This window comes from Phyllostomus discolor, chromosome 3 (genome assembly GCF_004126475.2).
Source record: "Phyllostomus discolor isolate MPI-MPIP mPhyDis1 chromosome 3, mPhyDis1.pri.v3, whole genome shotgun sequence".
NCBI classification, from domain to species: Eukaryota; Metazoa; Chordata; class Mammalia; order Chiroptera; family Phyllostomidae; genus Phyllostomus; species Phyllostomus discolor.
In genome coordinates this window covers 111,415,086-111,436,888 of record NC_040905.2, presented here as the reverse complement: position 1 = coordinate 111,436,888, position 21,803 = coordinate 111,415,086, and the positions used below count along the sequence as shown (strand labels likewise).

Sequence of the window (21,803 nt, the reverse complement as noted above, 5' to 3'; positions counted from 1 at the left end):
TGCACTAATTAAGCACCTACTGTGTGCCAGGCCCAGCACTGCACACAGACACAGCCTCACTGTCTGAGAATTCAGCTCCTTGACAGGGAGGAAATCAGCATTTGCAGCAATAGTCAGGAGACTGAGGCAGGCACAGTGGCTGGGGATGACCAGAGCAGCCTCCTAAGTGGCTGGGTGGGGAGGGGGGTGACCAGCGAAGGCTTCCTGGAGGGGATGGTGGTGGCTGGGTTCTGAAGGACAAGGAAGAGTTGAGTTCATGGGCAGAAGGCTCCGATGAGGAGAGGCCGTGACAGAGGGACACTGGGAGTGTCCCTTCGGCTGGCCTAGGGCAGGGCTCTTGACCCCCAAGCAAAGGGGGCTGCCAGCGTCTTAGAGTGGAATTCCTCAAATCAAGGCCTGTGACCCACCGCCTGTGGCATGAAACCTTCACATTCCCAGGGATAACCCAGACTTTCTGAACATGGATCTCCAGAGCTGGGCCCAGGAAGCTGTATTATTGCTGCTGTTGTTTCTACAGGCTCCCCAGGGGACCCTAATGCCCTCCAGAGTTTGAGGTCCAACACTGCAGGTACTGCTGGGATGGGGGGACGTTGAGAGGCAGAAATGGGGGCAGCGAACAGGAGCCGTGAGTCTGTCCATCCCTGTCCCAAACCTTGTCTGAGGGTCTGCTCTGTGCCAGGCCCGGGCACACGGAGATGGGGGGAGCAGGCCATGGGGCGAGGACAAGACATAGGTCACACCCTCTGCAAAGTCAACCAGGGAGGCAGCCTTTCCCAAAGTGGGGTCCCAGGAATCCCAGTCACTCTTTCAGAATGAAGCCTTCGTCAGTCAAGGCAGTTAGGAAAACCCAAACCCCTCCCTCCATCAGTTCAGGGGTCAGTAAAGGCCCTGAGAAGTCCTGCAGCAGAGAAAGCTGATTCTCAGTGGAGCAGCTGGAAAGGCTGAGCAGAGGGGACTGTGGATAGAGGACCTGGGTAAGCGGGGCGAGGGCTGAGCTGCTGACCAACCCCCATTGCTCCCACCCACTGGCTAGCAGACCACCAGGGGAACTTCCGGGGCCCCTCGGCCCCGCCCAAGCCACTGACCCCCAGCCTGGCCTGCGGAGAAGTGGCAAACCTCAGGACAAACACTTAGCCCGTGACTGTGTGGGCCGCCATCAGGAACCCACAGTGTGGTTAGGTGGGGGCCTTCGTCTCTCTCGGGCCTGGGCCCAGCCCAGCTCCCAGTCCAGCCCCTTCAGTGGCTGGGGCAGGTGTGAAGAAAGCACTTCTGGATCCACACTGACTGGCCCGTTGTTCCAGTTCCAGCGCAACCCGGGGAAGGGGGTGGAAACAGAGAGGGGGTGGAGGAGATAGCCAGCCCCGGGACCTGGACCTGGGCCAGAGTGGGGGACAGAGCGGGGCTCGGCGAGAGCTTTCAGTCTCACAGGCCCGGGCTCCTCCAAGTCCTGTTGGGCTGTTAGTGTTGAACCACCTCAGGCAAGCACTTTACCCTTCACGTGCCTCAGTTTCTCCATCTGTGTGATGGTAGTCTGACAGTTACAGACATCAGATGGGTTTGAAGGCACCACCCCAGTAGTCTCCTTGCCCTAATTTCCCAGGGGAGGTTTGCATGCTCCCGTACAGGTGAGGAAACCAAGGCTGAGAGGCGTCAAGGTACCTGCCCAGGGATGCACGGCTCGTGAGCGCGGAGCCAGGATCCTCTCCTAGGGCCATCTTGCTCTAGATGCCACATGATCAATCAGTGGGCTAACAGCTACTTGTGGGAAAAACCACATGAGCCAATATATAGCAACAACCACCGTCGCCGTAAGTGTGAGCTCAGATTTACTTCCCACACGCCAGGCTCCCTGCCCTTCTTCCTTAATCTCCATTATAACCCCATAAGGTAGGTGCTGGCCCAGTGGGTAATCCTTTTTTATCATTCCCAGTTTACAGATGTGAAAGCCGAAGACCAGAGAGGTTTAGTAACTTTCCCAAAGTCACAGAGTAATTAAATGTTGGATCTAGAATTCCAACCCAGGCAGGCCCCTTGTCCAGGCCATTAACGATCCCATGTGACAATCATGTAAGGGCTCTCAGCACACAGTACGCACTTAACAGACTGACTTAGAATGCCCAGCACCCCAAACCACAATTGGGCACCACTTCCATCCCTAGGACGGCAACAATCAAAAAGACAGACAAGAACAGTTGTCAAAAAGGACATGGAAAACCAGGACCACCAAACACTGCTGGAGGGGGATGCAAAATGGTGCAGCTACTTTACAAAATAGTGTAGAAGTTCCTCAAAAAGTTAAATATAAAGTTGCCATACGACCCAGCAATTCCACTCCTTGCTACCTACCCAAGAGAAATGAACACATAAGTCCACAGTAAAACTTGAGCATGAATGTTCATAAAGCACTATTTACAAGAGTCAAAAAAGTGGAAACAACCCAAAACGTCATCAGCTGATAAATAACAAAATGTGGTCTAGCCCTGGCCCCTGGCTCAGCTGGTTGCAACATCGGCCTATACACCAGAAGGTCGAGGGTTCAATTCCTGTCAGGGCACATGCCTGGTTGTGGGTTCTGTTCTCAGTTGGGGTGTGTATGAAAGGCATTCACTCTTGCATCGGTGCTTCTCTCCCTCTCTTTCTCCCTCCTCCCCCACTCTCTAAAAAACAATCAATAAGCATCTGCGGATGAGGATAAAAAAAAAAAAAAACATGTGGACTAACCACATACAGAATACAATTCAGCCAAAAAAGGAATGAAGTACTAATATGTGCCACAATATTGAGAAACCCTGAAAACACTGCACCAGACACAAAAGGTCTCCTATCGTATGGTTCCATTTATCTGAAACGCCCAGAACAGGCAAAGCCACAGGAGCAAAAGGCGGATGAGTGGCTGGCAGGGGCTAGGGAGGGGCAGCGACTGCTGGGGGTGAGGGGTTTCTTTCTGAGGTGATGAAAATGTTCTAAAATTGATCACCATGATGATTGTGTAATTCTGTGACTACACTAAAAACTGTTGAATTGCTTATGAGTGGATTGTATGGTATATGAGTTCTGTTTCAATAAGGCTGTTTCCAAAAACGATTGGCAGCTGTCGTTCATAGGAGATAGGGTTTGTTCCTGCTTCCCTCGCCTCTCCAGTCAGCCCCTTCTATGCTCGTGTGCATGGAGGCTGGGCCAGCTCCAGCTTCTGTACCCCCCAACAACCCCCCAACCCCCACTGCCTGGATGATGCTTGTTGACACTCAGCAGAGGGTTGGCCACGTGCCCAGCTGGTGCTAAGCAAGTCACATACAGATGAGCTCGTTTCATCCTATCGTGGCCTGAAGTGGCGCTTTCATAGAGGGGGAAACTGAGGCAGGGAGTGATTAGATAACTTGGCCATAGTCCGTCCGCCAGAAAGCAGGGCAGAGCTGAGGTCAGAACTCAGACCTCTGGAGCATGGTCCCAACACCTTCTCCCTTGGGGTTTCAGGTCCTGTGCTCCTCCTGCCACCAGGCCAGCCACAGGGCCAGCATGTCCCCATGGCAGCTGCAGAGCCCCACGCCAGGGGTGCAGATCCAGGAGGGCTGGGAACTGGCTGGGTGGGTCCAGCTTTTCATCTCTTTAATAAGCCACAAGGGGCAGCCAGACATGGCACCTGAGGGCCGTCAGCCCGGCTGATGGGAGATCAAGATACAGTCCCTCCTCATCATCCTTGTCCCAATCCTGTCCCATCCACACACTCACCTGGCACCTCCACCCACTTGGGCAGGGAACCGGATCTCAGTGACATGTTGGGTGAGGGACATGCCTAGCCCTCCCTCCACTTACTCAGAAGTTTAACATGGACACAGGTGATGCAGGGAGTGGCCGTAGGCACTGGAAGCAGCCTCGGAAGCCATCTAGCCCCACCTGCTCATTACACCGATGAGCAAACTGAGGCCCTCAGATTTGAAGGCACCTGCCCAAGGTCACACAGCGGGCAGTGGTGTCCGGAGCCAGACAGGTTCAAGTTCTGACTGCACCAACCGTTGGTGTAACCTTGCAGGGGCTATTGATATTTCTGAGCCTCAGTTTCATCATCTGTAAAGTGGGGGTGGCACACTCTACCTACTTCAGTGAGGCAGGTGGGGGGAGGGGGAGGGCCACTTCTGGAAACACCAGAACTGACTTTCAAAGGCCACTTTGGGTTTGAGGGCTGAGCTGGAGGTTCAGAACAGCATCTGAGGTCCCAGAGCAGGTCTGAGACTCGAACTCACAAGTGGGGTGTCACTGCTGTTCCACCAGCTCCTCAGCAGTGTCGGTACACTGAAGGCACCAGATAAAGGACTTGAATCACCTAGCACAATGCAGGGGCTCCGAAATGGTGACAGTGACATTTGTTCATGCAAGACATATTCACTGTGCAAATTTTATTCCCCTCAGGGGTTGCCATTGGCAACAGAATGACGCCCTTACGTTGCTCCCAGATCTGTGCATGGGGTTCTTCCCTGGGGACCCTGTTTCCCTCCTGGGGATCCCCACTTGCTTCCTTCGGAAAATCAGCAACTTCGCAGTGGAGACAACAAGGTTAACATCAGCAGGGAGAAAGTGCATCGATGTGGTGGGACTCCCGCTGCCAGGCACCGAGCTGCACACAGGGTCACGCCCACAGCACCCTTCCCAGAACTTGCGCGCTCCCTCTCACTGCCAGGAGCCAACAGACAAACACAAATGTAGGGCAGGCCTACAAAACACGTCCCCAAGACCGTCTCGGTCACAAGAGACTGGGGGACCGTTGGGCGGGAGACGGCTGACGAGACATGACAACTGAATGGGAGGGACATGTGCTCTTGGAATAGAGAATGGACATTGGGGAAATGAGGGAATTAGGAAAAAGTTTAGCCCTGGCTGGTGTTGCTCAGTGTTTTAGTGCCTGCCTGCAGATCCAAGGGTCGCCAGTTTGATTCCCAGTCAGGGCACATGCCTGGGTTTTGGGCAGGTCCCCAGTGGGGGATGAGCGAAAGGCAAACCACACATTGATGTTTCTCTCCTTCTCTTTCCCCTCCCTTCCCCTCTCTCTAAAAATAAATAAATAAAATCTTAAAAAAAGAAAAGTTTATGGTTTAGTTTTTTTTAAGATTCTTTCTAGATTTCTAGATTTTCCAGCAAACCCCTATAGGAGCAGATGCTTCTGAGTGATGAGGCTGCCAGGGTGCCCACCTGTGGACAGGCATGGAGGCAGCAGGGTGCTATGGACTGAGACACCACCTGATAAAAGCTGATGCGACCCAGAACTCAGCTGTCCCCAGAAATGGTCCCCTCAGCCCGGCCTGGCCCAGGCTGCAGTCAAGGACTGCAGGTAGGCTTCACAAGCCAGGTGATGTCACCACACAGGCAGATTGGGGTCATTTCTCCAGAGAACCAGCCTGGTTTTCTTCTCCCCAGCTGAGGAAGCCGGGTTCTGGCACGAGTCCAGGAGGGCCCAGGTCCTGTCCAAGGCGCGAATGGCAACCCTGTTTTCTCAGCCTGGTCTGTGTACGAGACTCCAGACACAAGGAAGGAAAAACAGGGTGCAGGCTGGCCTCGGGGGCTGCCTGGCACTGCCTCACAGCCATGGGGCCCAGCTTGAGGACACACTCAGGCATAAACAAGGGCTTTTTGGGCCCGAGCCCACAGGTGCCAGCCCGGAACAGGCGCCTCTTTGTGTCCCGGGATGTACTGAGAGCGCTGGGACTGCGGGGAGAGAGCCTGGGGCCTCACATGGCATCAGGTAGCCCCGCTCTGTCCCTGGGAGTTAGAAATTCAGTAACCACAGTCTGACCTGCTTTCCAGGTGGCCACTCACCGCAGCGGAGGTTGGCTGCAAGGTGGGGAGCTGGGACTGAACCCAGGGCCGTGTGACAAATGGCGTGGCCCAGGACAGCCCATTATCTAGCCATTGGACCCTCAGGAATGCAGGGACAGAGATGGCACCCGAGGTCACTGTGGATGCTTCGCATGGACAAAGAAAGAGAACACAGGTGTCTGGGGGGACCCTTTAGGGTCCTCTTCTTGCTTTAGTTTTCTGCGATGCTCTCCCCCTTTTCCGCACTATGGTTACATGCAGTTATAACCTGGTGGTTCGGTACCCAGACTAAAGGCAGACATCCCGATTCGAATCCTGACTCAGTCCTTTTAAGCTGTCAGTTACACAGCCTCTCTAAACCTCAGTTTCCCCGTTTGTCAACGGAGGTCAGGGCAGTACTGCACACCACAGGGCGGGGTGGGGGTTGAGAGAACAGACAGAAAGTGCTGCCTCGGGGGAGCCCAGGAGCCCTGCTTCCTCCAGTTGTCGCTGTTCGGCCGCTGTTCGCAGTTTGGGGATTCGGGTTCCTTTCAAGGAGCTGATAAAAGCCCACAGCCCAGGCCTGACATCAGAGCCCAATGGCACTGAGGAGCTACAACAAAGAACCGAGGCCACCGACATCAGCTGGTGTTCCTTCAAGCCCAGACACGCTCTGGGGCATGGAGAATTCACAAGTAACCTCAGTATTTGGAAATGTCTCCTCCAATCCCTGCAGGGAGAGGCTGGTGCACAGATACGGGTAATGAGGCTGCTGGGCAGATGAGGATCCCAGGTCCGGCCCAGCTGAACCATCTTCAGTCTGGGCTAAGGATTGCTTCTGTCCGTTTGGAGATTGGAGGGGTACAGGGTGTTTCCACGATGGGGTTTCTGCTGCTCTGAGAACTCTCCCCTGCCTGCATGAGGGAACCGCAGAAGGCAGGGTGGGGAGGGCCTGTCTGCCCAGTTGTTCAAGCAGAACCCCGAGAACTGCCCTGATCTCCACCCCTCCTGCCCTGGCTTCACCTGGTTCCAGCTCTTCCTGCTTCCATCCTCCTTCTGCCCCTGTGGCTCCGCCTGGTCCAGGTCACCACCTCTCAGCTGGGCCAGTCTCCCTGCACCCCGACCCTCACCGCCCTGAGCCGACTTCTGGGCACTTGTCCCAGAGATCTTTCGACGGTGCGATCACTCATACCACTGTCTGGGTTCCAACTCGCCAGTGCTCCCAAACGCTCTCAGAACAGAGCCCACACTCCTGCCCAGGCCCACAAGGCCCCCAGGACCAGCCCCGCCTGCCCCCAGCCCTTGTCCCCGGGCCTGGCCTCACTGCCTGAGTGTGTGGAGTTCATCCCTGCTTCTGGGCCTCTGCCCTGGCCATGGCCTCTGGGGATCTCTGCTCATGGGTCACCTCAGGACCATCCTGGCTGAGACTGTCTTCCCACAAGTGCCCATTGTCCCACTTGGTCTCTATGCCTCCTCCCTGGACTCTGTAGCCACTGAAGTACCTGCCCCCAGGAGAGACCCAGGCCCTCCGAGGACACCATGAATGGCTAACCCCCCAGCCCACAGCAGAGCCACCTTTGCCAGCTGCCTTCGGCTCTCCCTGTCCAAGTCACACTGCACCAACTGGTCCATTCTCTCTCTTTGCCTGCCGGGAGGGAAGCTGAGTCAGCCTGGCATATGGGCTTGGGCAAGTTCCCTCAACACTCTGTGCCTCAGTTTTCTTGTCTGTGAAATGGGGATAAGAATTGATCCCACCCCATAGGATTGAGACAATTCAAGGAGATGATCCTTGTAGAGCACCTAGGACATGGCTGTCATGTCCCAAAGGCTCAGGATTGCTGGGGTTTTTGTCTGTTTCATTCACTGCCATGCCCACAGCACCCAGCACAGAGCTTGTCCCAGCAACAGTCAAACGAACTGCTGGTGTTTGGAGCAACAGCACACATTATTTCACCGCCTGGCCTCAATTTCCTTGTCCACACAGAAGGCTTACGGCATTAGCTGGCTGAGTAGCAAACAGAAAGACACATTCGATAGGTGGGAAATGTGCCGGGGCAGTACTACATCACTGAGTTCAAGGCCACCACTGTCCAACAGAAATAGAATGTGCTATATTTGTAGTTTAACTTTCTAGTAGCCACATGAAAAGAAAAAAGTCAAAAGAAACAGGTACACTTAACTTTGATAAGGTACTTTATTCAGCCTAACGTATCTCAATATTATATTGACAGGGAGCCAATAGAACAGCATTATTAATGAGATATTTTATTTCATTTTTCTCATTGGATGTTATTTCACATTTATTGAGCATCTACTATCTACTCTGACCCATACTATATATCTTGCAGACACAATAAATGATGAAGGCATACTATGATAATACCTGACCTCATGGAGTTAACAATCCAGAGAAGTAATGAGATATTTTAGATTCCTTTTCTTACACTAAGTCTTCAAAGCCTGGCATGTAGTTTTCGCTTGCAGCACACCTACTGTGTCTGAAGCACATCTCGCATGGCCAGTGGTGACTGCATGGAGCGGCACAGCTTGAATGATTCTGAGGTCTCTGGACCCCTTTGCTCCAAGCCCACAGCGACTGTCAGGTTTGCCCCAAAGAAGGTGATACATGCTCAGAGCATCTATCTGCCTCGCTCAGTGCCTGCTACCTAGGGCCATGTAGTAAATGGTCATTCCTACAGGCTGCTCCCTGCCACCTCCCTCCAGACCCATACAGGCTGGCCAGGTGCCTGCCCAAGGCCAGGTTTTGGCTGCCTGACTTCAAAACAATCCAACGCTCCTATTTTGCCCAGTAGAGCATGGTGCCTGGGTGTGGCCCGCCAGGGAACGCAGAACGCAGCCAGAAGCCCAACACCCTTTCCCAGGCCTGCAGAGCTGCAGCATCCTTACCCTCAGGCCCTGGGGCAGAACTGGGGGCCCTTGGCTGGCTCTCCAGCACCCCTCCCTTCAGGCTGGGAGGATGGCCCCTTTCCTGAACCACCACTCTGGGCAACAGATCATACCCCAGGAACTGCGCCAGCTGTTCCTTCCGGCCCCAAGCTGTTCAACTTGCTCTCGTTTTCCCTGTGTAGGGATGGGAACTGGTAGGGACATGGCATGTCTGGTGGGGAAAGATCTCCCTCCCTGGCCAAAGCCACCTCGACTTCCAGGGCTGAGTCAGTCCCCATGTTCCAGCCTTTGATCACCTCTCCAGTTCCTCCCTCCTGGGCTTAATTCTGCCTCGGTGAGCTTGCTCAGGAGCAGGCATGAGCAGGAGGCGTCAGCCACGGAATGTCTGGAATGTAAAGGAGTGCACACCTCTCCCAGAGCCAACCTCGCCCCTCCCAGAGCCCAGAGAAGGGTCACAGCCTCCTGCTGGCCACCGTCATCCTCTTCTGGGTCCTGCCTGCCTCCAGGGCCAGCCAAGGCCTGAGCGGCTCCCTAGAAACCTCAGACCTGGCCCCGGTCTCCACCTTCTTTAAACACTACCTGGCTGAGAACAAAGGCTTGTCACTCCCGGACAGGTCCTGTCCCTGATACAAAGGCCCACACAGCGGGCACTCAGGAAATGATTGGTGAATAAGAACTAAACACTAAGAGCACCTACTAGGTGCCCATCACCCACTCAGTCCTTTCATGCATTATGCATTGACATCACTGGCCCAGGAGGTAGGCACCCTACAGTCTTCATCCTGCCCATTAGGCTATAAACTTGTTGACAATAAGGACTTACTCATCTTCTGGAGGCCCTTCTGTAGCCCTTAATTCCGGTCCTTGAATAGGCTCAGGGCTCAATAAACAGGTGTCGCATCGAGCAGACATTTTATAGCGGTCAACAATGCCTGTCTCCCCACTCTCCAGATGAAGATAACTGGGGCTCAGAGGGGTTAAGAAACTGCCTAAGGTCACACAGCTGGGAAGCAGTGGTGCCAGAATTTTTACAAGCAAGATTCACCTCCTCAGAACACGGGAACAGCAGTGCAGATCTACAGAGGGGGAGACGTCAGGGAGGCCTGGGGAGGGAGGACGACGCAGCAAGGTGCTCACCACCCAGGGGAGACAGTGGTGCGTATCTTGTTGACATCTTCATTAGTGCAATTAATCCCAGTGGCTGGGTAACAATCAGCGGTGGTGATGACTGAGGCTGAGTCATTTTCCTAAGAAGATAGCAGGCTCCTACCTGCTCCTCAGAGAAGGCCTTTGCGGGGGCGGGAAGGGACCGACACAGAGGGAACGCCTCCCGGGGCCACGCCCTCCCGGATGCCTGACCCAGGTTCCTGCTTTGATCCTCGAAACAACCCTTGGGCACTATTCTTGTCCCACTGCAGATGAAGAAACTGAGGCTGGGCAGGAGGGGCCTCAGAGTGCCCTCCTGGGGTCACAGAGTCAGGCAGTGTCCATGCTGGTGACTGCTGCCACCCCGGATGGTGCTCTAGATCATCAATATTTTAAATGCACAATTATTGCTGAATAAATTTTCACCCCCATCCAACTCCCTCTCATACCTCTGCCCTTCTTACAGGCTGTGGGACAGGCCTTTCTCCATTACCAAGCCCATGCAGACAGGCATTATTGAAGATGTGTTAGAAGTTATCTGTGTAACTTAACATCTACTCATTGAGCCCCAAGCCGAGGCAAGGCCTGGAATTAAGGGCTGCAGAAGGGCTCTCCTAAAAGATGAGTGAGTCCTTATTGTCCAGGTTTATAGCCTCATACGTAGGATTAAGAAAAGCATCCCAACAACTGTAATTACAAAGATTCAAAACACCTGGGTCAGGGTATTTTTTTCTCATTTGCTCTGTCCGTTCAGTCCTTATATCCTAATTTTAATTGTGAAACTATAGCTCAATCCACTAAAATGCAAGCAAAGAGCACAAAGAAAACAAAGAAAAAGCATAATAAAAAGGAATACAAAACAACATGTCAGGAGTAGGTCCAAACATATCAGTCATTACAATGCCGTAAATGAGTTACACTCTCCTGTTAAAAGATAAAGACTCAGGTGAGAACATGAAAATAAAACAAAAGCCGGCTCTAGGCCATTTTATTTCATAAGATGCACCTGAAATAAGATGATATGGGAAGACTGAGAATAAAAGAATAGAGGGAGACAGGCTGGGCGTCCGCTACTGAAAGGAGGAAGCACGGTGCACGTAACTCGGAGACGGACTGGAGCAAGGCGATGTGCGTACTGGGCTGGCCAAGATGTCCACTATGTTTTTTCCCCCCGCACAGTGGCTCTAGGGGTGCTTAGCTGTCTTTAACTTCATTCGAAACAATTCTGTTAGACTGTATTGTGACAGCTGTCACCTCAGTGTGCATTACAAATAAACTATTCAAAACTGGTGAATTTTTGTGCAGCCATTTTAATGTTGAAGATGGAGGAAAATATGCAACATTTTCAGCACATTGTATTTCATTATTTCAAGAAAGGTAAAACACCTGCAGTGCCAGAAAAGATTTGTGTGGCGTATGGAGAAGGTGCTGTGACTGACTGAACATGTCAAAAGTGGTTTGTAAAGTTTTTTAGTACTGTTGACATTTTGCCCCCCAAAATTCTTTATTGTGGGGCTGTCTCATGCATTGGAAGATATTTAGCAGCACCCTTGACCCCTACCGACTAAAAGCCGGTAGCAGGAGATAGCTGACATACCCAAAATAGCCAAATCAATACCGGAAAAAACATAATGGATTTTTTGGCCAACCCAGTATGTGGTTTACCCTGCTGGCTGCCCATCAGTAGCCTGAAATCTGGGCCCTGCCTCAGAGATCCTGACTCAGCTGGTCTTCAGCAGGGCCTGGCCATGGTTTTTTAAAGCTGCTCAGATGATTCTAATGTGCAGCCAGGGTGGGGGTGAGAAAACGACCCCCAGCAACGTGTCACCGGACTAGGGGAGCAGAGTGAGGAGGAGTCCTCGTCTCTACAGGAAGGAAGTCTTCTGAGAAAGCAGTACACAGGAAGTGCCCAATAAATACCAGATTGATCGGCCAACTGACTGATACTCTCCCTATAGAAACTTTCACGGTGATTAGGCAGTAAATTTCTCCACACCCAGCTGTTAGAGCTGGGGAAGTAGGTCCTACGTTGAGACGGCTGTTAGTGTAGTAAACACGACTCTGTGTCACAGCCTAGTCTGTGTCTGCCCGGGGAAAGGACACCCCGGCTCTGGCCCGTGCCCGGCGTGTGCTTCTGGGCTCTTGTGGCAGACATACACAGAAACTCAAGCCACTTTTGGTGACACTAGGGCATGTCTTGAAGGTTTTTGCCAGTTTTAAATGGGGCTCAAGCTGATCTCGACACCCCTGGGTGTTAGGACAGCATTCTTGGCTCAATGCCACTGGACAAGGAGTAGAGGGCTCCATTTATTAAGCCCTACTACATGCCTGATGCTTCACACACATCATCTCCAGTCCTCTTCACAAGCCCACAAGCCTCTAATTCGCAGATTAGAAACAGACCTTCCACCACTGTTTAGCAAGCACCCACTATGTGCTCAGCCATTCGGGGGGTACAGAAGCGACCACACAGCATGCAAAGTCCCTGCCTTCATGAGGCTTGTACTCCAGTGATGAAGAGCAAAGTCCAGAAAGGGGCAGGACTGTGGCTGCGGCACAGCTGACAAAGGGCCTGGAAGGCAGGTTCTTGGCTCCCACACCCAGGCTTTTCCTACTCTGTCCTCCTCGCCTGCCCCCATCCTTGCCCATGGGCCTCTGGTTTTCCCTCACTACCACGGGGGTTTGGTTGCTCATTTTGTAGTTGAGAAGAGTCAAGCTCCTTTTGCGGAGCAACAGAACTGGAGCTCTCAATGTTCTTAGTGGCCCAGACTCAGAATCTTCCTCAGCCTTCAACGGGAATCCAAGTCCCTACGCCCTGGATGGAGAAAACCTTAAAAGGTATGAGTGTGCAGTCTGAGCCTAGGCAACTGGAGCGACAAAGAATTCTGCACGTGCCCTGGCTGGTGTGGCTCAGTGGATTGGGTGCCAGCCTGCAAATCAAAGGGTTACCGGTTCAATTCCCAGTTGGGGCCCACGGCCGGGTCCCCAGTGAGGGGCCCATGAGAGGCAACCACACATTGATGTTTCTGTCCCTTTCAAAAAGACTTTCCTGTAGCTCTGCAGCCTTCCAGGGTCAGCAGGCAGTGGGTAGAGCTGCTGGCCACCGCACTGGGTATGTGTTTATGTCACCAGACCTGACAAAATTCCTCTGCCCGGGAAAGAATGGACCAGTGGCAGGCTGGGACACCCCACCAGCGGCTTGCCTGCTCCCAGCTCAGAATGCCCAGGTCAGAGCAGCTGAGATTCCCTGGGCAGATTACTGAAACTCTGACCCTCACCTGGAAAAGAGAGATGAGGGTAGTATTACCTAAGAAAGACAACAGTTATAATTTAGGGCAGTTGTACCAAGCTAGGACTCAACCTCAGAGACTCTTGTATATTCACACCTTTCCAAGTTCCCCTCCCCACCCCCCGAATTTCCATTTTCTCCCCATCCAGAACTTTCCTGCCTGCCCTCCATTCTTGCTTCCCACGCCTTGGGCACCCTACCATCCTGAAGCCGCTTCCTCCTCCTCCCCCGGACCCTTTCTCTTCCTACTGCCTGGACGCTGAGATGCAGGACACTGGGCTCCCCTCCTGGGTCTTGCCCATGCTGTTCCCTCTGCCGGTTCTCTTCGTCCATCCCACCCATCCCTATGAGAAACCTGAAAACCCAATGACCTAACTCGAACATGCAGAAACGTCCTGAAAAGAACCCTACCACCACCGTGATTCAGCTGATGTTCCCACGTTGCCAGATTAGCTTCAGATTTTGTTTAAAAAGAAATAAAACGTTATTGTTCATTATCCCTTAGACCCCTCCTCAGGGACAGTGCAATTTTGGAGCTTCTGGTTGCTTCCTAAGCCTGTGTTACACTTTCAATATGTATCTGTGTCTGCGTCCAGAAACAGCGAGCGGAATTGTGTTGTATGCGTGTTTTCAAAAATGGACACGAACATACTCTGTGCACCCCCACCAACTTGCTTTGGTCTTGCAGCATGCCTTTTCAGGTGTATGCACACAGACGCACATCTTGCCGTCTCGTGCACTTCTGCGCTTTCTCTCCGGGTCCTGGATGCCCCCTCCTCTGGAAGCTCACCGGCCTGGCTCAGGGCCCCTTTGCTTCCACTATCTCAGCTTCTCACCCTGCATTGTTGCTGTTTACTAAGCTCACAGAGGTGACTGGATGGGGACAGGGGTCAGTAGGCACTCGCTGCTCTGGCCCTCGAATTTCCGTCCACAGAGAAAACCTCGCCCCACCTTGGTCAGGGTGGGGGGTGTGCACACATGAGTGCACTCCAGTATGTGTGTCCCTGTGGGATGTTTAAGGAGGGAGAGAATCTTAGCTCATCCTCATTCATTCACTCAGCACTTGGACTGCACCAGCTGGTCTCTGTGGGAGAAAGACATTCATCTCCATCTGACCACCACAGAGTCCAAAGGCTGCTGAGATAAGAGCCACAAAGGAGATGGCAAGACCCTAGAGGAGGTGGGTCTGCCCCAGCAGTGAGGTTAGGGAGGGATTCCCTGAGGAACAGCGGAGAACCATGCAAGAGGAAGGCAAGTAAGCCAGGGAAGACGGGTGGGAAGAGCATTGCAGGCAGGGGAACAGTGTGGGCGAAGGCCTGGTGGCTGGATGCAGTGTGGAAAGGTGAGGGTGAACACTGTGCATTCATGTTGTGCAGGGCAGCAGCTCCCAGGGCCTGAGAGTAAAGGGGCCTGGGGAGATGTTAAAGCAGCAGGGGGACAGAATCAGATTTGCATCTTACAAAGAGCTCACTGGGGGCCACGGGAAGAAGGGACTGGGGTGCTGGGATGGAAGCAGGAGCTGTGAAGAGACTAGTACAGTGCCCAGGCAAGAGGGGTGGTGGCCCAGTCTGGTCTGCTACCTCTGGAGGCAGGGAGAAGTGGGGGAAAGGGCAGGGTTCAACCTGCACACAGCTCCAGCCTTCCTGGAGATCGAAAGCAGCACCAGGGGCCTCCCTCCCCAGGCTCAGGAGGCTGCGACGCAGAAGACCAACCAAAAAGCAGAGAGAACAAAGACCAGAGGCTACTTCCCTCTCCAGCTGCCTAGACAGGCCAAGACAGGTAGGCTGGAATATGGCAGGTGGCGGTGGCGAGATGGAAATCCTGGGTCCTCCTCCCTTGGAAATGCTTTCAAGGCTGGCTTCTCCCCTTGCCCCCAGGACCCTCTTGCTGCCCCTTCCTCTCCTCAGGCTGTTGCCTAAGTGGTGTGAATTGAGCTAAGCCCCTCCCCCAAAACTCCCTGTCCCCAAATGATTGCCCCTGACAGTGCCTGAAATGCCACCATTATAATGTAGCCATCCTTAGAGGTTCAGCTGGTTCTGTTCTGAATCTAATTTATCAGGCCTCATTCCCTCTGCCAAGAGAGGACTGGGCAAGCGAGGGCAAAGCTAGAGAGATGAGAGGAGCAAAGGGTTGCTGGGGCGGAGTTATCAAATACAAAAGCCAATGGCTGGCCCAGGGCAGTGCCTAGTCAGCTGCCACTGCCCCAGGTCCTGGTGGAGAGACTGAGCTTCCTTACCCAGGGACCCTGAGCTCCAGCATCAGCCATTGTGAGCTGTGAACCCAGGGTGAGTGCCTTTACTCCTGGCCTCAGTCTACCCTTCTGTGGAATAGGCTGTCACCGCCAAGGGCAGGCACAGTGGCAGAATGAGATGCTGTAACATCCATGGCCATGCCAGGCATACAGTAGGTGCTCGAGAAATGGCTGGGCAGATCACTGCCATCCACTCACCCATATGGTTGGAGGGAGGCTTTGTGGACAGAGAAAGCCTCCTGTCAAATCATTCAGGCTTTCCAGCTGTCACTAATAAATGTGTGCACGTGTGTCTCTCCATGTGTCTGCTTAAGGGGTGTGTGTGAAAGAGTCCATGTGAGTGTTTGGGTTGGTGGGTGGGAGTCAGCTGACCACATGCCCCATGTAGGCTCCAGCCTCCACGGTTGGAAGGAGACCAGCTGCCTGGTCAACTCTGGGCTGAGCACGATCGTTACCCCTAACAGCAGTATGTGATCACTAATGTTGGCTGCTGTGGTGTGCTAAGCACTCACCGTGAGCCAGGCCTGGGACTGGGTCCATCACGCACATTTGACCTCACCAGCTGAAGGGTTGCTGTCATTGCTTCCATTTCACAGATGAAAACGCTGAGACTCGGAGATGTTAAGTGACCTGTCCAAGGTCACACAGCTGAGGAGGGTCTTAAATTCACACATGGCTATCAAATTCTGTGCTTTTAATCACCAAGAGGTGCAGGGTACCCCAGCTGGCTTCCAGGAGGGCACAGGTCCCTTTCACCAGCCTACCAAGCTCTGCTTCCCCTGGAGGCTCTCCACATTGGGACCGAGCTGTTCTCGCAGCAACCTGCCCAGGTGAGGTCAGGGAAGCTGGCCAGGCTGCAGGGCGCTTACTGGGACCCAGGTCTGATTGGAAGAACAACATCAGTCCTATTTTATAGATGAGAAATCTGAGGTTCAGCAAGGTCAAGTTTCTTTGCTAAAATCAAACAGAGGCAGAATTCAGTCTAATTCCAGAGCTGGATCTTAACCACTCCACTCCTTCCACGACAGGCTGGCCACCTTCCCCAGAAGTCCTCCCTGACCTCCAAGGTCTCTGCTCTGACAGTGCTCACCTCAGACCAGTCAGGGAGCGCCAGAGCCACTGGGCTAGAAACAGCTGTCCAGCCTCATGTCTCACTGGGGATAACCGTCCCTGCTGGGCTCTCATCACCCCCAAAACCCAGTCCTGTAACCGTACCGTAATTAAACAACTCCATCAAGTGCAGGGAGATTGTCAATGTTTCCTACACATCCACCCCCCCCCCCCCCGGAATGGCAGCCCTGGAACTGTGCAGTGCATACCCTGTCCAGTTCAGGCACACAGTAGGTGTCTTATCTGTATTTGCTCAATAGTTGTATTCATTATAGTTGCCATGGATTGAGGCCTCCTATGATTCTTAACTCTTTCCTAAATTATTTCATTTAATCCTCATGCCGACCATATCACCAGGAAGGTAGTATGCTTGTGCCCATTCTCTAGGTAAGAGCACAGAGGCACAGAGAGGCCAAGCAGCTCCTCCCAGATTGCACAGTCAGGAAGTAAGTAAGGGCTGGCCGGGGCAGCACTCTTAGCCACGGAGCAGGAAGGTGGGAGATTTCCTCCTGACCCTCCCTGCTGGGTTGGACACTGTCCTCGGTGACCTGCACCATCAAGCCTGGCCCTGTCATTAGCTCAGGTGTGACCATCAGTGCCCACACCTGTCATTAGAACCAGGGTGACTTGAGCAGCCGCGTTGTTCACACCCTGTCCCAGCCCTCCCCGGTTTCAGCTGCCAGAAGGCTGACACACAGGGAGGTGCAGTTTTCTCCAAGCAGGGGCTCTGTGCACTGGTTCGCACTTGTGCGGCTCAGAGCTGTGACTGACTGCGTGTGACGGTCACAACTCCTGGCTCCCGGGGCCTCTCAGCTGGGGTGGTGATGCCAGCCCACTTGCTGTCTGAGCACCTTCCGTGCGCTGCAGCATTCTCTTTGTTGTCGAATTTGCTCCACCTCATAACCCCTCATAGGAGATATTAGCACCATTACTGCTTTGCAGATGAGGAAACTGAGGCTCTGAGAGATTCCCTGACTTGCCCACAGCAGATGTGGCAAAGCCAGGATCAGAAGCGAGGCACTCTGCCTCAGGGCCAAAGCTCCTACCCACCAGGCCATGCTGAATCTCATTGGCAAGCCCACATGCCTCCACACAATGGAGAAGAACCCCAGAAACTTGGGTAAAAGAATCACTTGGGGACCAGTGCCCCATGACCTATGACCACATCTCAGAGCAACAAGTACAGGACTAAACACTGGGTAACACTTAAAAGATTCTTGTTGAGTGAATGGGGCAAAAGGCTGTCCCCCACACCACGACCCAGTCCATGAACTTGACCCCATGTCAAGGAAGTAAGGGGCAGAGGGGTACACTCAGCTGGTGAGACTACTTGGAGAAGCACCTGGCACCCACTGTGACTGTGCAAGGCCATGGGAGCTCAAGGGAAGTCTTTCACTCCATCCTGGGGAGATGGTCAGGAAGGCTTCCCACAGAAAGACACCTCTAAACTGAGCTCTGAGATCAATCAGATCAGTCAGCCAAGGGCAGAGAAGTATGGAGACCAGCAGGACCCGGTGTCCTTGTCACCCCAAGCCCTCAGAGTCCCCCACAGCTATAAAGGATGGGAATCCTTTCTTCCTGCTCTCTGCTGAAGAGGCCGAGTCCCTCTCAGCTTGTTCGGTCCAAGCCCAGGCCCTGGGGGACTGGAGGCAGGGCAAGGCCTGGCCCATCTCCTGGTGTGTGGGTGTGCACATGTGTGAAGAACTGGAGGGGCCCTAGTCGTGATGGGGGTAGAACAGTACAGTCCTCCAGGGCTGGCACAGAGCGTGCAATTGTGCAATGCCTGAGAGAGAACGGCTCAGGGACTGGACAGGACCACAGCTGAGTCGAGAGCCAGCTGGACTCAGCCACAGAGGAACAGTGTGCAGGGCCCTGCCCCATCTCTGGAATTGTGAAAGAGCAAGGAGGCCGGGGTTGGGGGAGCCTCGGACGGAGGGGAAGAAATGCCTCTGAGCTTGAAACAGCCCAAAGGAGAGGTGGGGGGCGGGGCTGTAGGACCGATGCGCAGTGGAGTTTCTGGAAGGGCTGTGCCCACACGCCTGCACCAGCACTTGTCGAACAGGTCTGCCCGGGCTGGACCACAGGGGCAGGGTGGGAGCCCTGGCCAGTCTCCTTACCTTCCTTCATCTGGGGCCTGGGAGGGAGTTAGGAGCTGCTCGAACAAGGGGGGTGGGGTGGGGCGAAGGCTGAGTGCATCTGGGGGAGAATACCCAGGTAGGTGGGCTGTGCAATTCTGAGCCCTCCACCTGCCAGAAGCCCCTTGTAGGAAGAAATTTAGTAAAGTGCTCCCCCCCAAAGTGCCCCCTCCTTAGAGAGGGGACAAGGCAGATGTCCAAGTCCTGCCCCCTCCCTCATTCTCAGCATCTCCACGAGACTCCCCTAAACCGGTTATTAAGTGAATACATTAGGCTTATCAAAACGGACGTGGGCTGCCATCTCAACCCAAACACATCAAGACATGTCATTCCCTTCCCAAGCCGCCCTGGGAACTCCGGGCTCAGAGACGCCGCCAGTTTCGGGGCTGGTGGGGCGGGGGAAAGGGGGTGCGGCGCGCCCCTGGCAAATCAGGCAGCCAGAAGGTCGGGACACCGCCCAGACGACACTGCCAGCCGCAGTGGCAGCTGCCGGGGACCGGGAACAGAGGGTGCTTCAGCCTGTGCCCCCCACCTAAGCGACCCTACACCCACCGGTTATTCTGGACGAGGCTCGAATGCAGGATGGCAGGTGCCGGGAAGTACTGCCGCAGGTGGCACCCCCCAACCAGTGAGCCTTCCCCACTTCTAGCGTCCCTAACGTCCCTAACGCCAGAAGCACCTGCGAGCTCTCCAAGAAACGCAGGGGAACGCCCCCTCCCACACCTCAGCTCAATTTTCCCGCCCCCGTGCACTCCGAGACGGCGCTTCGTAGGTCGCCTGCGCCCGCCTCCCCCGCCACCCCGGCCTTGGGTGTAGCGTCCTCAGGATACATCGCTGCCCACCTGGGCCGTGCTTCCTGGCCCGGGAGGACCCCAGGCGCAAGGACGACCAAGGGTTTCCCAGGACCTCCTGCTCAGTTCCCCGACCTCTATGCTCTTAGTCAGTGCTCTCTGAACTCCTTTAGAACTCACTGGTGTCAGATACAGTTTTTTCCCTCGGGCGCCCCTAGCCGATCCAGGTTGCTGCGGGGCTTCCCGGCTCTAGGCTGGTCCTCGGGTCCCTCGTTCCAGCGTGAAGCGCACTCCTGGCTCAGTTCCCCGCCCCCTGGGCCTCCCAGGACGGTGCCTCCAGGGCTCCCTGCAGCGTTCCCGGCCGGCCGTTCACCCCCACCCCCACCCCCACCCCCGGCGGCGCTTCTCGACCTAGTGCGCCCCGCGCGCAAGTTTCGCGGGGGCGTCTGCGAGCGGTGTGCGGACGCGGACGCCTCCTCACCTCCGGGTCTGCACCGTGGGGCTGTATTTGCCTTTGTTTCTCTTCTTAAAGAGCGAGTTCATGGTGGCTCTCGGGGTGCGCTGGCGAGCAGCGGGTCGCGGCGTGGGACTGGGTACTGGGCGTCGGGGGGACCCCGCGCGCACCGAGGGGCGACAGTGGGCGCAGGTGAGCGAGCGACAGCGCGGGAGCCCGAGTGAGACGCGTTTGAGGCGCCCGGTCACTACTCGCAGGAGGCGGGGCGCCCGCGGGCCAAAGGCTCTCCCGGCCTCTCCACGAGAAGGTGGTGCTTACCTTCCCGAAGGCGGAGCTATGGGACGGGCGGGGCTTCCAGACTTTTCCGACGAGCTCCTTTGGCTGCGAGTGAGCCGGTGGGGCGCCCAGCAGGTGTTGGGGGTGGGGACACGGGATCTTTTCCGGGTACCCCCACCCCCCAGCCTCAACCCTGCCAATGGTTGGGCAGGCGGGCGGGGTCTCACGGGCCGCTTTACTGAGCACCCTCAGCCCCCCCTCACCCCGCCCCCCCCCCCCCCCGGGTCTGGCGCGCCCCCGGGCTAAGGGCCCTCTCCCAGCTCTCTGCTGCCTCTCTCGTTGGCTAACACACCCAGGTGGGTCCTCCAGCCAGGTGTGGCAGAAACCTGGACGGGTCTCTGTGCCCTGGGTAGCTAGTGGATTACACTAGGGTGGTAGCAGCATGAACGGCAATTGAGAAAAGAGGGATCTGGAGTGGGCCTGCCAGAGCTCAGACCCTATAGCCACAAATGGTCAACTGCTCCCAGCCTCAGTTTCCTTATTCGTCAAACAGTTGCTAATCACCCCCATCTCAAAAGGTTATGAAAAGATCCTTGTAGATAATTCACACAAAGCACTTAACACAGTGCCTGGCCCAAATATGCAGGAAGCTTCGCCATTATTATCATCGTGCCATTTAGGGAGGACAAAAAATCCTTTGAAACTTGATAACTCCAGGCCCTGGCAGGACAGAACCACTTCATGGCTGGTCATAAAAGCTGCTGGATTCCGGTCCCGAAGAGCCACATTGCACAATTCTGCCAGCGGGTGCCCGGTTACACTGTGTGATGGAGAAGGCTGCATCTGGACAGACGGTAAACCCACTCTGGCGGTGACCCTGAAGGAGGCCCTGAAAGGTGGGAGGGTTCAGCGCCACTCTGGCGGGGAGTGGGGGCTCCGAGCCCAGCTGGGAAGGAGGAGCTCACAGTCTCCCAGGCAGATTCCAGAAAACAACAAGAGAAATTATGGCCAAAGAGCTAATAGGGCTTGGATGGGAGCAATGAGGTCTGCAGGGGAGGGAGGCAGGGACCCACACTGGGCATCCACCCCACCTGTTTTTTATTGATAAAATAAGGAGGTTGGTGGAGGTGGATTCCAAATGGCTTACCCTGGCCCAGACCCAGCAGCCTTTGAGAACACCTAGAATCCTTTGGGCCTTCTTTTGCTTCTGGCACCAAAGGCTTGTGATTCCAGTATTACAGAGACTCTAGAAAACTTTATTGTTTTTTTAAAGACTTTATTTATTTATTTTTAGAGAGAGGGGAAGGGAGGGAGAAAGAAAGTGATAGAAATATCAATGTCCCCCCACCTCCCTACCTACAACCCAGCATGTGCCCTAAGTGGGAATTGAACTCATGACCCTTTGGTTCACAGCCCACACTCAATCCACTGAGCTATGCCAGCCAGGGAGAAAAATCTGTTTTCTTAAGCCCATCTGTGGATGGGCTTCAGGGGATTTGTGAATCCCCCTACACTTGCTTTCTTTCCATTTTTTTAATCCTCATCCAAGGACGTTTTTTTCATTGTTTTTAGAGAAAGAAGGGAGAGACAGAGAGAGAGAAGAGAGAAAAGAGAATGAGAGATGTGAGAGAGAAACATCGATTGGTTGCCTTCTCCT

General features: G+C 54.4%; 1 protein-coding gene across 2 annotated transcripts in view; it reads right to left on the bottom strand.

Moving 5' to 3' along the window:
- The window catches only part of PPL (periplakin), a 46,251-nt gene extending 26,124 nt beyond the window's left edge, over positions 1-20,127 (bottom strand). For both annotated transcript variants that reach the window (XM_028509177.2, XM_036020958.1), the window contains exon 1: positions 19,898-20,127. In XM_028509177.2, coding sequence (XP_028364978.1) covers positions 19,898-19,959 — 62 coding nt within the window. In that variant the 5' untranslated portion in view covers positions 19,960-20,127. The remainder of the gene's footprint in view (positions 1-19,897) is intronic.
- Between the last annotated feature and the right edge of the window lie 1,676 nt (positions 20,128-21,803).